Below are 15159 nucleotides of genomic sequence, written 5' to 3'. Positions count from 1 at the left end.
TGGCTGGATGGCATCACGGACTCGATGGACATGACTGTGAGTGAACTCCGGGAGTTGGTGATGGACAGGGAGTCCTGGCGTGCTGCAATTCATGGGGTCACAAAGAGTCAGACACGACTAAGCGACTGAACTGAACTCAACTGAACTGAGCGGATATTGGCAAGTTGCTCTCTGGTTCCTCTGCCTTTTTTAAAACCAGCTTGAACATCCACTTTAGGACTCAGTAATTACCTGATTAATAACATATATGATGGAGGTTTTGTTCTAATTTTATTGTTATTGTTGTTCAGTCACCTAGTCATTTCCAACTCTTTGTGACCCCATGGACTCCAGCACGCCAAGTTCCCCTGTCCTTCACTATTTCCCAGAGTTTGCTCAAACTCATGTCCATTGAGTCAGTGATGCCATCCAACCATCTCATCCTTTGCTGTCCTTGTCTTATTGCCAAGTGTCTAAAGTTCATATCTGTGTTGTATAAATCTTTTATGGGTCTGCATATAGGTGATATCATACAGTGCTTCTTTCTCTGTCTGACTTATTTCACTTAGCATAACACCCCCAAACTTCATCCATGTTGGTGCAAATGGCTGAGTTGTATTCCAATGTATATAGATATACTGCATGTTCTTTATCTGTTCATCTGTTGATGGACACTTAGGTTGCTTCCATATCTTGGCAATAGTAAATAATGAGGCCACAAACACTGGGGTTCATGTATCATTTTGAAGTAGTGTTTGGGGAAGGAGGTTTTCTTTGAATATATATTCAGAAGTGAAATCGTTGGGTCATTTGGTAGTTCTATTCTTTAGTTTCTTGAGAAACCTCCATACTTTTTCCCACAGTGACTATACTAATGTACATTCACATCAACAGTGCACAAGGGTTCCCTTTTCTCCAGATCCTCCCCACTTGTTATTTACACACCTATTGGCCTTCTGCATTTCCTCTTTGGAGAAATGTCTATTCAGTTCTTCTGTCCATTTTTAAATCAGGGTATTGCTTTATTTGATGCTGAATTGTATGATGCTTCTTATATATTTTGGCTGTTAACCCCTTATCAGTCATATTTGCAAATATTTTATCCCATTCAGTAGGTTGTGTTTTTGTTTTGTTGATGAGTTCCTTTGGTGTGAGAAAGTTTTTAAGTTTAATTAGGTCCCATTTGTTTATTTTTTCCTTTGCTTTAGGAGATAGATCCAAAAAATATTGCTATGATTTAAAATGTCAAAGTGTGTTTTGCTTATGTTTTCTTCTAGGAGTTTTATGGATCTAGTCTTATATTTAGGTCTTTAATATATTTTGAATTTATTTTTGATTGTGGTGTAGGAATATTCTAATTTTATTCTTTTACATGTAGCTGTCCAGTTTTTCCAGCACCACTCATTGAAGAGAATGCCTTTATTTTTTTTTTAACAAAATGAAGTGTGTTTAGAGCAATACCTTTCACATGGTGAATATTCTACTAGTTGTTATAATCGTGTTTTCTACCACATATTCTGATACATAAAATGTATGTATTGATCAAATATCCCTTAAAAATAACTGGGAAAAGACTACTTAAAAGGATAATATACTATAATTAGAATTACTAATTAATACTGGAAGAGGGAAATATTAATTGCAGGAGAACAGATTAATTACTATAAAATGAGAAGAAAGAAACAGACAAAAATGTTCCCAAAGTTAAAACACTATTTATTTGAATAATTATTCAGCTGCTAACAAAATACAGAAAAGTAAATGGCTGTGCCTTGAATAGACGAGACTGTCTTTTCTCTATGGTATATTTTTGCTTCCTTTGTTGTAGACTAATTGACCATAAATCACAGCAGACAGTGAATGCAGCTATGAAATTAAAAGATCCTTGCTCCTTGGAAGGAAAGCTCTGACAAACCTAGACAGCATATTAAAAAGCAAAGAAATCACTTTGCCAACGAAGGTCTGTATAGGCAAAGATATGTTTTTACCAATACTCATGTGTAGTTGTGAGCACAGAATTGCTGAGCGCAGAAGAGTGACTACTTTTGAATTGTCGTACTGAAGAAGACTCTTGAGAGTCCCTTGGAATGCAAGGGGATTGAACCAGTCAATCCTAAAGGAAATCAACCCTCAATATTCATTGGAAGGACTGATGCTGAAACTGAAGCTCCAATACTTTGGCCAGCTAATAAGAAGAGCCAGCTCATTGAAAAAGACTGATACTGGGAAAGACTGAAGGCAAAAGAAGAGGGCAGCAGAGGATGAGAGATGAGATAACATCACTGACTCAATGGACATGAATTTGAGCAAACTCCAGGAGAAAGTGAAGGACAGGGAAGTCTGGCATGCTGCAGCCCATGGGGTCACAGAGTTGCACATGACTTAGCGACTAAACAATAATTGACCATAATTAGATGTTTTTATTTCTAGGCTCTCTGTTCTGTTCCATTGATCTACATGTCTGTGTTTGTGCAGGTAACATATTCATACAATTTAAATTATATAATAGTTTGTGAAATATCTTTTCACTGACATTAGGTAGCAAATATAAGCAAATTAACTATAAACTATAAAACTATATCAAAAATAATTGTGGTTAGAGAATGCATAATTGTATGGAAGCTTCTTTACAATAGATATTTAACAAAGAACATACATTATCTTTATCACTTTGAGCAAATAAAGTATTTTTTAAAATGATGGTGGTCACCAGGAAAAGAGACAATCTGTGTTTCCTCAAGTGTATTTCTGTCTACTCAACTCAACACATCTAGTCTTAGGAGAGAGAGTTGAGAAGGGAGCCTAGAACATACATAGCGGGTCTTCAGTTTATGCATTGCCAGTTTCACCTCTTTGTTTCTCAATGTGTAGATTATGGGGTTCAATATAGGTGTGAAAACTGTAGAGAACACAGAAAGGACTTTATCCACTTGGAAGTTGCTGAAAGGCCAGGCATAGATGAAGATACAGGGCCCAAAAAAGAGGGTAACCACAATGATGTGGGCAGTCAGAGTGCTGCGGGCCTTGGTCATGTCCGTTGAGGAACGACGTTGCACAGTGACCAGGATGACTGTGTAGGAGACCAGCAACAGCAAGAATGAAGCCACTCCCGTGAGACCACTATCCAAAAGCATCAACACTTCAGGGACATACGTATCCGTACAGGCAAGTTTGATGACCAAAGTAAGGTCACAGTAATAACTGTTCACAACATTTGGACCACAGAAGGGGAGGTTTACAGTGAAAGCTAATTGGCTCAACGAGTGCATGACCCCAATCACCCAAGAGCCTACTACCAGACCTGTACATTTGCACAAGTTCATGATGGTTGCATAATGGAGAGGTTTGCATATGGCTACATATCTGTCATATGCCATAGCTACAAGGAGCACCATCTCACCACCAGCAAAGACATGGAGTAAGAATATCTGGGCCATGCAGCCCTCGAAGGAGATGGTCTTGGGTTTATGAAGGAAATCATGAATCATCTTGGGGGTTGCATAAGTGGCCAGAAAGACATCAAGAATGGAAAGATTACTGAGCATTATGTACATAGGTGTATGCAGGGCAGGTTCAGAGATCACTGTGAGTACAATGAGGAGGTTGCCCAGCACAATGATGATATACAAGAAATTAAACAACATGAAGAAGAAATACTGGAGCTCGTAGGAACTGGAGAGCCCCAGCAACACAAACTCAGCCACCCTAGATTTATTTTCTTGGTTCATGAAGTACCTACAAAGAAAAACATTCATTTTTATCAGGAGCAAGAAAAGTAGACCCTGATCCTAATGGTTCTTCTCAACATTAATTTAAAATGCACCAGTCAGAATGGCTGCGATCCAAAAGTCTACAAGCAATAAATGCTGGAGAGGGTGTGGAGAAAAGGGAACCCTCTTACACTGTTGGTGGGAATGCAAACTAGTACAGCCACTATGGAGAACAGTGTGGAGATTCCTTAAAAAACTGGAAATAGAACTGCCCTATGATCTAGCAATCCCACTGCTGGGCATACACACTGAGGAAACCAGAAGGGAAAGAGACACATGTACCCCAATGTTCATCGCAGCACTGTTTATAATAGCCAGGACATGGAAGCAACCTAGATGTCCATCAGCAGATGAATGGATAAGAAAGCAGTGGTACATATACACAATGGAGTATTACTCAGCCATTAAAAAGAATACATTTGAATCAGTTCTAATGAGGTGGATGAAACTGGAGCCTATTATACAGAGTGAAGTAAGCCAGAAAGAAAAACACCAATACAGTATACTAACGCATATATATGGAATTTAGAAAGATGGTAACAATAACCCTGTGTACGAGACAGCAAAAGAGACACTGATGTATATAACAGTCTTATGGACTCTGTAGGAGAGGGAGAGGGTGGGAAGATTTGGGAGAATGGCATTGAAACATGTATAATATCATGTATGAAATGAGTTGCCAGTCCAGGTTCGATGCACAATACTGGATGCTTGGGGCTAGTGCACTGGGACAACCCAGAGGGATGGTATGGGGAGGGAGGAGGAAGAAGGGTTCAGGATGGGGAACACATGTATACCTGTGGCGGATTCATTTCAATATTTGGCAAAACTAATACAATTTTGTAAAGTTTAAAAACAAAATAAAATTTAAAAAAAATAAATAAAATAAAATGCTCTAGAGTTGTTTCTAATAGAAAATGTTTTATCTATAATTTTAACAGAGAGATTCTTCTCTCAATTATCCTTACTGATGAAGGATAGCTAAGAGGTGCAGATGCAGTAAATCAACACTTTATTTTATACACTTGTGGGTCAAATATGAGGCTAAACAAAACAATAAATCTACATTGCAAATACAACAATTAATAGGAGGAGCTAAGGTATCCAGAATCCTGTATTGCCTTATTGCCTGGCTGATTTTCATTATCCATTTGGGATTATCCACAAGCAGCTTCAATTCTTAGAGAAGTCTCAGAGGCCACACTTACAAGGAAAAGACCTGCGACTTTTGCTATTAGGGTCTCTCTCCTCTTGCCTCTGTCCTTTCTCTATTATTTAATTCCCACTACCACATCATTAAAACCAATTAATCTATGTTGTCTCTGAAGTTATTATAGCTGTTTTGGTTTGAAGTACAGTCCTTTGAAACTAACATTGTATCATATGAAAAGAAGTAAACTGAGATGACCAGAATACAGTACAGAACATCAATAGATAAGGTGACAGCCATGAAATGTAAAGATCTGATTTAGTTAATGTAGATCATTTGAAGGCAAAGTGTAGCATGTCACTTATCAATTCAAAAACCTTCCAAAAGATGAATTATATTCAGTATACGGAATTTATAGGTTTTGTCTAGAATTTCTTGGACCTAGTGAAATAAGATATCTCCTTTTAAAAATATCCAGCAACACGATGACTTCTAATTGGGCAAAGGTTGAGATAAACAATAAGTGAAAACACGAATTACAAGATAATACATAACTGAGCAAATAAACACTTTGCCAATAGATTATAAAATAATCCTTTCTGCCTATGTTCTCTCTGCAGCTTCTCTGGAAGAATACAGAGAGAGCTTTTAAGAAGATAAGAGTTTGAGAATTCCTTAAAAAAATATGTTTAGAAGCACAAGAACCTGGTCTCACTTTTCATTTTTTATGTTATAATTAGAAGTGATAAGGGTCAGTCTCTGTACAAAATAGTGTAAAAAGCATAATGTCAGTGGGCAAAACTATTTAGTTTGGAAGTGTTTTCACATTTGTGTGCATTAGAGTACTTATAATAATCTGGTGAGGAGGAGATTATTGTCCACATTTTTCATATGTGGAAATAGAGTATTAGAAAAGTTAACTAATATGCTCAATATTATATTACTAGTCAGCAACACATCCAGAACCTCATCCCAGGGCTTTAAAACCCTTTCCACAATCCTTGATAATAAAATCTCTAATAGAATCTAAAAAATATGGTTTAGGAGTTTGTGACAAATGGAATTATCCAGATTGAAAGATGAGAGGAGCTGAGTTTAGACAGTTGATGTAAAATTGTATTTAATATTAGTTAATGTACCATAAATGAATTTGATAATAAGGGCCTTTTCTAGTTAAAAACATATGAAGTCATATATATTTGGTTAATGCATTTTGCTTAAAGAGATAAGTTTAAAATATATTAGCCTGGAAAATTTTATTCTCTGATAATAATTTCTAGATGAGTTATTGCTATCTGATGCTTTGCAAAGATTCTCCCAAAATTTTGAATGTAAAAATATAATCAAGAGAATGAACAATAAATGCTGTCATGAAATAACCTAAACATTCCAAAGGACATCTAGGTCACTAACTATCACCTGGAGTGGAACAGGCATCCTCTATTGCATTCTCTTGTGGGGAAGGGAATTTGTATCCAAAAGGAGTAATTATGGGTCTAAGCAAGCATTCTTGATCATATCTTTTAATTTGGTCAGTCTCCTATGAAATGACAACTTTCTATTAGTGAAAGTGAATGAGAAATTAATAAGTGTGGAAGGAGGAGAAGAAAAATGCCAGAAATCCTCAGGGAGAGTAACACTGTAGCCTACTGAGTGCCATTTTTGTCTATGTGTTGGACTGGGCCGGGATAAACTGCTATAAATATAAAATGTTATGGAGAAGGAAATGGCAACCCACTCCAGTATTCTTGCCTGGAGAATCCTATGGACAGAGAAACCTGGCAGGCTACTGTCTATGGGGTTACACAGAGTCGGACACAACTAACGCAACTTAGCATGCACATGGATATGCCTCTAGAAAACCTCCTCTGCTCAGAAGACCTTAAAATAAAATTTAAAATTTAGCTTAAATATTACAGATACAGATCCTTAAACCATTTTCTATCATAACCAAAGTAAAATTTTATGTGCCAGACTAACATGGATGTAAATATTATGTGGTTGAGGAAAAAGAATTTCAACTAAATTGTAAATCCAAGCATGACAAGCCATTGCTCCAAGTTTCTTTCTCTAGTTAAAGGTCCCAATCCTTTTTAAAGAAAGAAATCCCAAGCAAGTGGATCAAGCAAGTGCTTGACACTAAATGAAGAAAACCTACCAAGTTTACTTCTCTGCAGATCTCCAGAAAGTTGAAACAAGTTTTGGTTTCTTTCAAATCAAATGCTCCTATAAGAAAGCTGCATCAGATGTAAAGCTATATATATATATAAAAAAAATACTGAGTTAGACAAACCACCTCTTCTTTACAACACTTTATTTCACCTTTTTCTCAATTTATTATTTCCCTATTTGGTTCAGGACTAGGGAATGGACTGGGACTGTGGGAGGTCTAACGTGTCCCATGGTGATTCTTTGTCATTAGACGTTTGCTGGTTTGTTGAATAGGGAAAACGGTTTCCGTTCAGAGAGCCAAATCATTTTCCGTTTTCCCTCAGCTCCCAGAGCTCTGACCCTGCATCTTACCTCCACTGATTACAGACACTGTGTTTCAAATTGATTTAGGGAAATCTGACACAAGAACTTATGAAATATTTTATGAAGAATTGAATCTTTAGTGATATTTTCCACCCTAATGAGACTATGGAAAAACTCAGCAGAGAACATCTAATCCCCCACAATAAGAATATATAATAAAGTCCTCTTTTAATCTCAACTATTAAAAACCATTAATAGGGCATCCAATGTGAATATATTTGCATACTTAGCATAAATCCTGTTTATAACATATTACATGAGACTATCATAACCTGGGTTTGATGTACTAATTTTTTAATGTAGGAGTTTTACACATAGATTTACAAGTGAAACTGACCTGTAGTGTTTTGAAGTTGTGCTATCTACACCCAGTTTTGGTGCTGAGACAATGATAGACTCATAAAATAAGTAAAAATATTCAGAAAAGAGTTTTTATTCCCTAGCATTATCTGTTCTTTGAAGTTTTGGAAGACTTTGTACTTAAAATGGAATGTGTCCTGTGATTTATAGGGTAGTATCTTTAACCTCTTTTTCAATGTGTTCCATAGCTATTGATGTCTTCAGTTTTCTTCTTCCCCTTAAGAAAATGTGGTAACTTATGCTTTTTTTAGGAAATTGACAAATTCATCTGGGTAAATCTGTCATCTTCTGCTTTTATATAACATTCTTTAATTGTTTAATCTCCTCAGCATGTGAATTGATGACCAATTTTCTAATCTCCAGTGATTACATGTATAGCATAGGTTCTTTTTATTTTATTCAGTCCTGGTCCTTTCTTTCCTTTTTTTGGCCTGTCCAAGAACTATTGGGTTGGCCAAAAAGTTACTTTGGAGTTTTCCATAACATGCTATGGAAAAACCCAAATGAACTTTTTTGACCAACTCAATATATATTTATTTCACAGATAAATGCACTAAGTCATTTGTCTTTATTTGAAGAACTTCTGTTTTAAAAGTAAAACTATCATCCCCCCCACACCCCCGTCCGTCTCCCACAGAGTCCAAAAGACTGTTCTATACATCTGTGTCTCTTTTGCTGTCTCACATACAGGGTTGTCGTTACCATCTTTCTAAATTCCATATATATGCATTAGTATACTGTATTGGTGTTTTTCTTTCTGGCTTACCAGTCCAGGTTCGATACAGGATACATGAAGCTTGGAGCTGGTGCACTGGGAGGACCCAGAGGGATGGTATGGGGAGGGAGATGGGAGGGGGGTTCAGGATGGGGAACACATGTACATCCATGGCAGATGCATGTTGATGTATGGTAAAACCAATACAATATTGTAAAGTAAAAAAAAATAATAATACTAATAAATTTTTTTTAAAAGTAGACCTATACTGAAATATCATCTCTCACATACTGGCAAAAATTCAAAATTTCACATCATACTGTCTTGACCAGACTAGAGACACTCTCATATACAGCAACTCGGATGCAAAATGCTGAAACTTATTCTAGAAGTGCAGTTAGCAGTATCTATAAAATCACATACACCATTGACCCTTGCACTCAGCAGTTTTACTTTGAAGCATAGGGAAAAAACCACAATGAGACATATGTTAATAAGAATTGAAACTGGGTAGTGAATACATTGGAGAAGGCAATGGCACCCCACTCCAGTACTCTTGCCTGGAAAATCCCATGGACGGAGGAACCTGGTAGGCTGCAGTCTATGGGATCACACAAAGTCGGACACGACTGAAGCGACTTAGCAGCAGCAGTGAATACATATAGAGGAACAAGTAGACATTTTCTTATGTCTTGTATATTTTCTCAATGTTCAATTATTAAGAAGTTAAAAAGTGACTTCTGCTTTTAACTATATTTATATTACACCTTATTTGTGTTATATAGATTCTTTTGTTGTCCTGTATTCAAAGCTTCTTGAGTTAAAGTCCAAGTCAATTTGAACTCATTTCATAACAATCTATTACTGCATCTCTTCATCAAATGGTCATTGAATATTAATTATTTTTCAGTTACTAAACTGGAAGTTAGGAATACATTGGGGTACATGATAATACAGTTCCTGACTTCACAGGATATATATATATTCTAAGGCAGAAAGCATTATCTTAACAAGGAACTAAAGTAAAATCATACTTGTTTTACCACAAAAGAAGTAGAGAGTGGTATGAGTACATTATAGAAGGTTATGATCTTTATAAGAAATTTATGGAATATTTCAACTGATATATAAATAATGGCCAGATTTAGCCAGATTAGTGGATAGATTGGGAACATTTTTAATCAGAAAAAAAGCCAGTGTCTATATGTAAAGAGACAAAATTTGGTGAAGATGTAAAATTAAAGAATTAAACAAAATGTAATATGGCTTAAATCTAGAGTGTATGGGATTTACCTATATAAGAAATATTACATAGTATTAAATTTTCTCCTAAGAAAATTAAAAAGCCATTGAGAGGAAAGCACTGAATTATTAAAGGGAGTAGCATCAGACAGACGCTGCTGCTGCTGCTAAGTCGCATCAGTCGTGTCTGACTTTGCGTGACCCCATAGATGGCAGCCCAACAGGCTCCTCTGTCCCTGGGATTCTCCAGGCAAGAACACTGGAGTGGGTTGCCATTTCCTTCTCCAGTCATGAAAGTGGAAAGTGAAAGTGAAGTCACTCAGTCGTGTTCAACGACCCCATGGACTGCAGCCCACCAGGCTCCTCAGTCCATGGGATTCTCCAGGTGAGAGTACTGGAGTGGGGTGCCATTGCCTTCTCCGCAGACAGACATGGGACATATAGAAATCAAATCACCAACTTTTAGCTGCACCATATCAATCATTGAGTTAGATGTAAATGAATTGGATACTCAATCATAGTAGAAAAACAGAAGACCCAATTTTATGCTGTCAATTGTATGCTGTCAACCCACTTTACCCACTTTAGATGCCACACCTACTCAGTCATCAATCTTGCTGACATACATTCAACTTCAGCTTCAGAAGCAACAACCTACCTTCTGTACTTAGTATTTTCCACTGCCTTATTGTGTAAAGTCTGATCTTTATAATGCATTCCTTATTTCATGTCACTCTTAGTAGTTCAGCTATCCTCATAAAATCCAAACTGACACATATGCTGTGTTCAAAAACAAAATTTTCCAGAAGCCCTCTTCTTCTAGTATCCTCATTGGTTTTAAGCTAGATTCACAGAAAGAGCCATAGAAATTTTCATTATTTTCTGCTCTTTATAACTTTTATCCATTACTTCTTTATAATTTTTATCCTTTTACTCTTTCATTCTTCTTTATTTTTTTCTCCCTAATTTCTTTTTTTTTTTTTAATAATTTTCTTTATTTATTTATGGCTGTCCTGGGTCTTCATTGCTGCTTGGGCTTTTCTCTAGTTGCTGCCAGCAGGGGCTACTCTCTAGTTGCAGTATGCGGGGTTCTCTTGCAGTGGCTTCTCTTGATGAGCTCAGGCTTTAGGGTACATGGGTTTCAGTAGCCGCAATGTGTGGGCTCAGTTGCTGTGGGTTCCGGGGCTATAGGCTCAATAGTTGCGGCCCATGGCTTAGTTGCTCCATGGCATGTGGGATCTTCCCAAATCAGGGATAGAACCTGTGTCTCCTACATTGACAGGTGGATTTTCTACCACTGAGCCACCAGGGAAGCCCCCCAACCCCCACTGCTAATTTCTTAGATAGAACACTAAGCTTACAATTTTATCTATATTTTAACATGGTTCAGTTCAGTTCAGTTCAGTCACTCAGTCGTGTCCAACTCTTTGCCATCCCATGAATCGCAGCACGCCAGGCCTCCCTGTCCATCACCAACTCCCGGAGTTGACTCAAGCTCACGTCCATCGAGTCGGTGATGCCATCCAGCCATCTCATCCTCTGTCATCCCCTTCTCCTCCTGCCCCCAATCCCTCCCAGCATCAGAGTCTTTTCCAATGAGTCAACTCTTCACATGAGGTTATTTATGACTAAAAATGTTCCCTGGAACTTTGGTAGCTGGTAAAGAATCCGCCTGCAATGAAGGAGACCCTGGTTCAATTCCTGGGTCAGGAAGTTCCCCTGGAGAAGAGATATTCTTGGGCTTCCCTGGTGGCTCAGATGGTACATAATCCACCTGCAATGTGGGAGACTTGGGTTCAATCCCTGGGTTGGGAAGATCCCCTGGAGAAGGGAAACAAACCACTCCAGTATTCTTGCCTGGAGAATCCCATGGATAGAGGAGCCTGGCGGGCTACAGTCCATGGGGTGGCAAAGAGTCGGACAAGACTGAGTGACTAAGCATAGTACCCTATTTGTATTACTAAGCTCTAAATGTTTTTTTTTTTTTTTCATTGCCATTATGGTTTTTTAAAACTCATGACTTACCTACAAAATTCTTTTTCTTATTTCCAAAGGCACAGGGTTTGTTTGTTTGTTTTCTCTCTCTTTTTTTCTTTTTTTGAAGGGGAAGGAGGTTGGAGAAGGGAAAACTATTTATCATTTTATTTGTTATTGAATTGTAATTATATAATGCATTGTATAATAATAGAATTTCTGGTATTTATTGAGACTCTAAGGCTTACATGTTAATTACATTTTTGTAAATGGTACATGAATTCCTGGAAAGAGCACACATTCTTTAGTTTTCAGGTTTTAGTGTTCTGTAGATGAATCTTTGCAGATTTTTTTCCCACAACAGTTGTTGGAGGACCAGTTGATTTGTAAGTTATTGAGAAAGTATTTTTAAAGAGCATCTTGGATTAACAGAATCTGCATAGTCTTTGGAAATTAAGAAAAAGCTGAAAAGTAAGCATTTTTTAATGCTTTTATACCATTCTTGTTTTGCTTTTGTTGGCAGGTAATTTTGAATTGGAAGTGCTGACATTCAGTGGCAGAAGGTAACCTTTTTCCTCTTAAAGCAGACATTTTTAGAGTGTAGTCAGGTTAGAACATTAATGTGAATCAATGTTTGAAAGTTTATTTCATTATGAAACATTTTTACAACAAATGAACAAGGAAATGAACCTTGTCCAAGAGGCCAAAACTGTACTGTGGACAGATTACCTTATAGAATTAGCCAGAAATAGCTATCCCCTAGACCAATGGTCTCCAGTCTTTTTGGCACCAGGAACTGATCTCGTGAAAGACAATTTTTCCACAAACAGGGGTTGGGGATGGTTTCAGGATGATTCAAATGCATTACATTTATTGTGTACTTTATTTTTATTGTCCTGGAGAATGGAAAGGCAACCCACTCCAGTATTCTTGGTCTTCCCTGGTGGCTCAGATGGTAAAGAATTTGCCTGCAATGAGGGAGACCTGTATTCAATCCCTGGGCTGGGAAGATACCCTGGAGAAGGGAATGGCAACCCACCCCAGTATTCTTGCCTGGAAAATTCCATGGACAGAGGAGCCTGGCAGGCTACAGTCCATGGGGTCACAAAGATTTGGACACGACTGAGCAACTTTCACTCACTCACTCACTTATTTCTATTGTAGTTACATCAGTTCCACCTCAGATCATCAGGCATTATCCCAGAGTTTGACCTTCCCTAGACCACAGATAAAGGAGTAGTGATCTGGTTCAGGGAAAGCCCTCAGTCTGTATAAATGTTTTTCTCCCCTTTCTTTTCAGGTGTGTGTGCTTTACTAGTGAGATTTAGGTAAAACCGGCACAGAGAAAGGTCAATGTCTGCTTGCTTGAGGTAATTCACAAAATATTCACCTATTTCCTTTGTTTTCTTTTAAAGCAAAGAAAAGCCATGTAGTCTCTTTGCAGAAAAATTATTTTAATTGCTTCAGTGCAGACTTATTTTTCTCCATTTGTGAAAGCCTGTGTGAAATGAGAGATAGGGACAGCAGATCCAAAAGGATTCCAGGATCCAAATAGGACCTCTATTGATGAGGATAAGTTCTCAAGGGCTTCTGGGGTGAAGTTCTGTTTTTGATCTGAGAAGTAGTTGTAATGGTGAGTGCCTTATATTTCATTAGGCTATGCATTTGTTGTATTTTTTTACCTTGGTTTTACTGTACAGCAAAAAGGTTATGGTGATGAAAAATGAATATTAGTATGACAGACATTATTGATTGACTCAGCCTCCAATCCATCCTCCTCCAGGATGTTTTCTGTTGCATAAAAAACTTGAAATCTATAAACTGCTGTTTTTAGGGAAGGTTTTCTGTGCAAATTAGGTTCCACCAATTAGATGCACCAACATGAGCTTAAGAAGGCTGGTTTGAGGCAGATGGCAGCACCGATGTAATCACTGCTGGTGAGTAAGATGATGAGATACAAGGCAGAAGTAATTGTGGTAGCCTGACCTGTATTCTAGTGACTTTACACTAGCTTCATGGGTGTTGAGGATAGTGAGGCAGTGGCAGTAGCATCAAGGATCGAAGCTTTTGACCTTTAAATCTCACTACTGGGGTCTATTCTGGAACCCAACAACACTACTAGTAACCCCCAAGTCCTACTGCTCTAGTTGTTCCAGTGGTTTGGTAAATATCTAATGCAGTGATATGCCGGGCTGGATGAAGTACAAGCTGGAATCAAGATTGCTGGGGGAAATACCAATAACCTCAGATATGCAGATGACACCACTTTTAAGGCAGAAAGCAAAGAGGAACTGAAGAGCCTCTTGATGAAAGTGAAAGAGGAATGAAAAAGTTGGCTTAAAATTCAACATTCAAAAAACTAAGATCTTGGCACCCAGTCCCATCATTTCATGGCAAATAGATGCAGAACAATGGAAACAGTGAGAGACTTTATTTTCGGGGGGGCTCCAAAATCACTGCAGACGGTGACTACAGCCATGAAATTAAAAGACACTTGCTTTTTGGAAGAAAAGCTATGACCAAACTAGACAGCGTATTAAAAAGCAGAGACATTACTTTACCAACAAAAGTCCATCTAATCAAAGCTATGGTTTTTCCAGTAGTCATGTATGGATGTGAGAGATGGACTATAAAGAAAGCTGAGCACCAAAGAATTGATGCTTTTGAACTGTGGTGTTGGAGAAGACTCTTGAGAGTCCCTTGGGCTGCAGGGAGAGAGCCAACCAGTCCATCCTAAAGGAAATCAGTCCTGAATATTCATTGGAAGGACGGATGCTGAAGCTGAAACTCCAATACTTTGGGCACCTCATGCGAAGAGCTGACTCATTTGAAAAGACCCTGATGCTGGGAAAGATTGAAGGCAGGAGAAGGGGGCGACAGAAGATGAGATGGTTGGATGGCATCACCGACTCAATGGACATGAGTCTGAGTAAACTCCAAGAGTTGGTGATGGACAGGGAGGCCTGGCGAGCTGCAGTCCATGGAATCTCAGAGTCGGACATGACTGAGTGACTGAAGTGAACTGAACTGAACTGATGCGAAGAACTGACTCATTGGAAAAGACCCTGATGCTGGGCAAGATTGAAGTCAGGAGGAGAAAGGGACGACAGAAGATGAGATGGTTGGTTGGCGTCACCGACTTGATGTACATGAGTGTGAGCAAGCTCCGGGAGTTTGTGATGAACAGGGAAGCCTGGCATGCCACAGTACATGGGGTCGCAAAGAGTCGTACACGACTGGGTGACTGAACTGAACTGAATGCAGTGATCCACAACCTTCTGGGCACCAAGGACTGATTTCATGGAAGCCAGTTTTTCCACAGACCTGGCTGGGGAGTCGGGGGTAGTTCAGGTGGTAATGCAAGCTATAGGAAGCAATGGGGAGCAGTCGTTTCTGTTTCCTTCACTGAAGGCTAAGCAATATAATTATACCAG

General features: G+C 38.3%; 1 protein-coding gene across 1 annotated transcript; it reads right to left on the bottom strand.

Moving 5' to 3' along the window:
• Positions 1–2731: 2731 nt before the first annotated feature.
• OR4K56 (olfactory receptor family 4 subfamily K member 56) lies at positions 2732–4062 on the bottom strand. The gene has a single exon (XM_002690684.2). It carries the CDS (start codon positions 3732–3734, stop codon positions 2736–2738), a length of 999 nt encoding a protein of 332 aa, XP_002690730.2. The 5' UTR covers positions 3735–4062; the 3' UTR covers positions 2732–2735.
• Between the last annotated feature and the right edge of the window lie 11097 nt (positions 4063–15159).

The sequence above is a fragment of the Bos taurus genome, chromosome 10, assembly GCF_002263795.3.
Source record: "Bos taurus isolate L1 Dominette 01449 registration number 42190680 breed Hereford chromosome 10, ARS-UCD2.0, whole genome shotgun sequence".
Taxonomy (NCBI): Eukaryota; Metazoa; Chordata; class Mammalia; order Artiodactyla; family Bovidae; genus Bos; species Bos taurus.
Note: the sequence above shows the minus strand (reverse complement) of the source record. Positions and strands in the feature narration are given on the sequence as shown.

Bases quoted from the DNA above. Each gene is read 5' to 3' on its own strand.
- OR4K56 (XM_002690684.2), bottom strand. From the start codon at position 3,734: ATGAATGTTTTTCTTTGTAGGTACTTCATGAACCAAGAAAATAAATCT.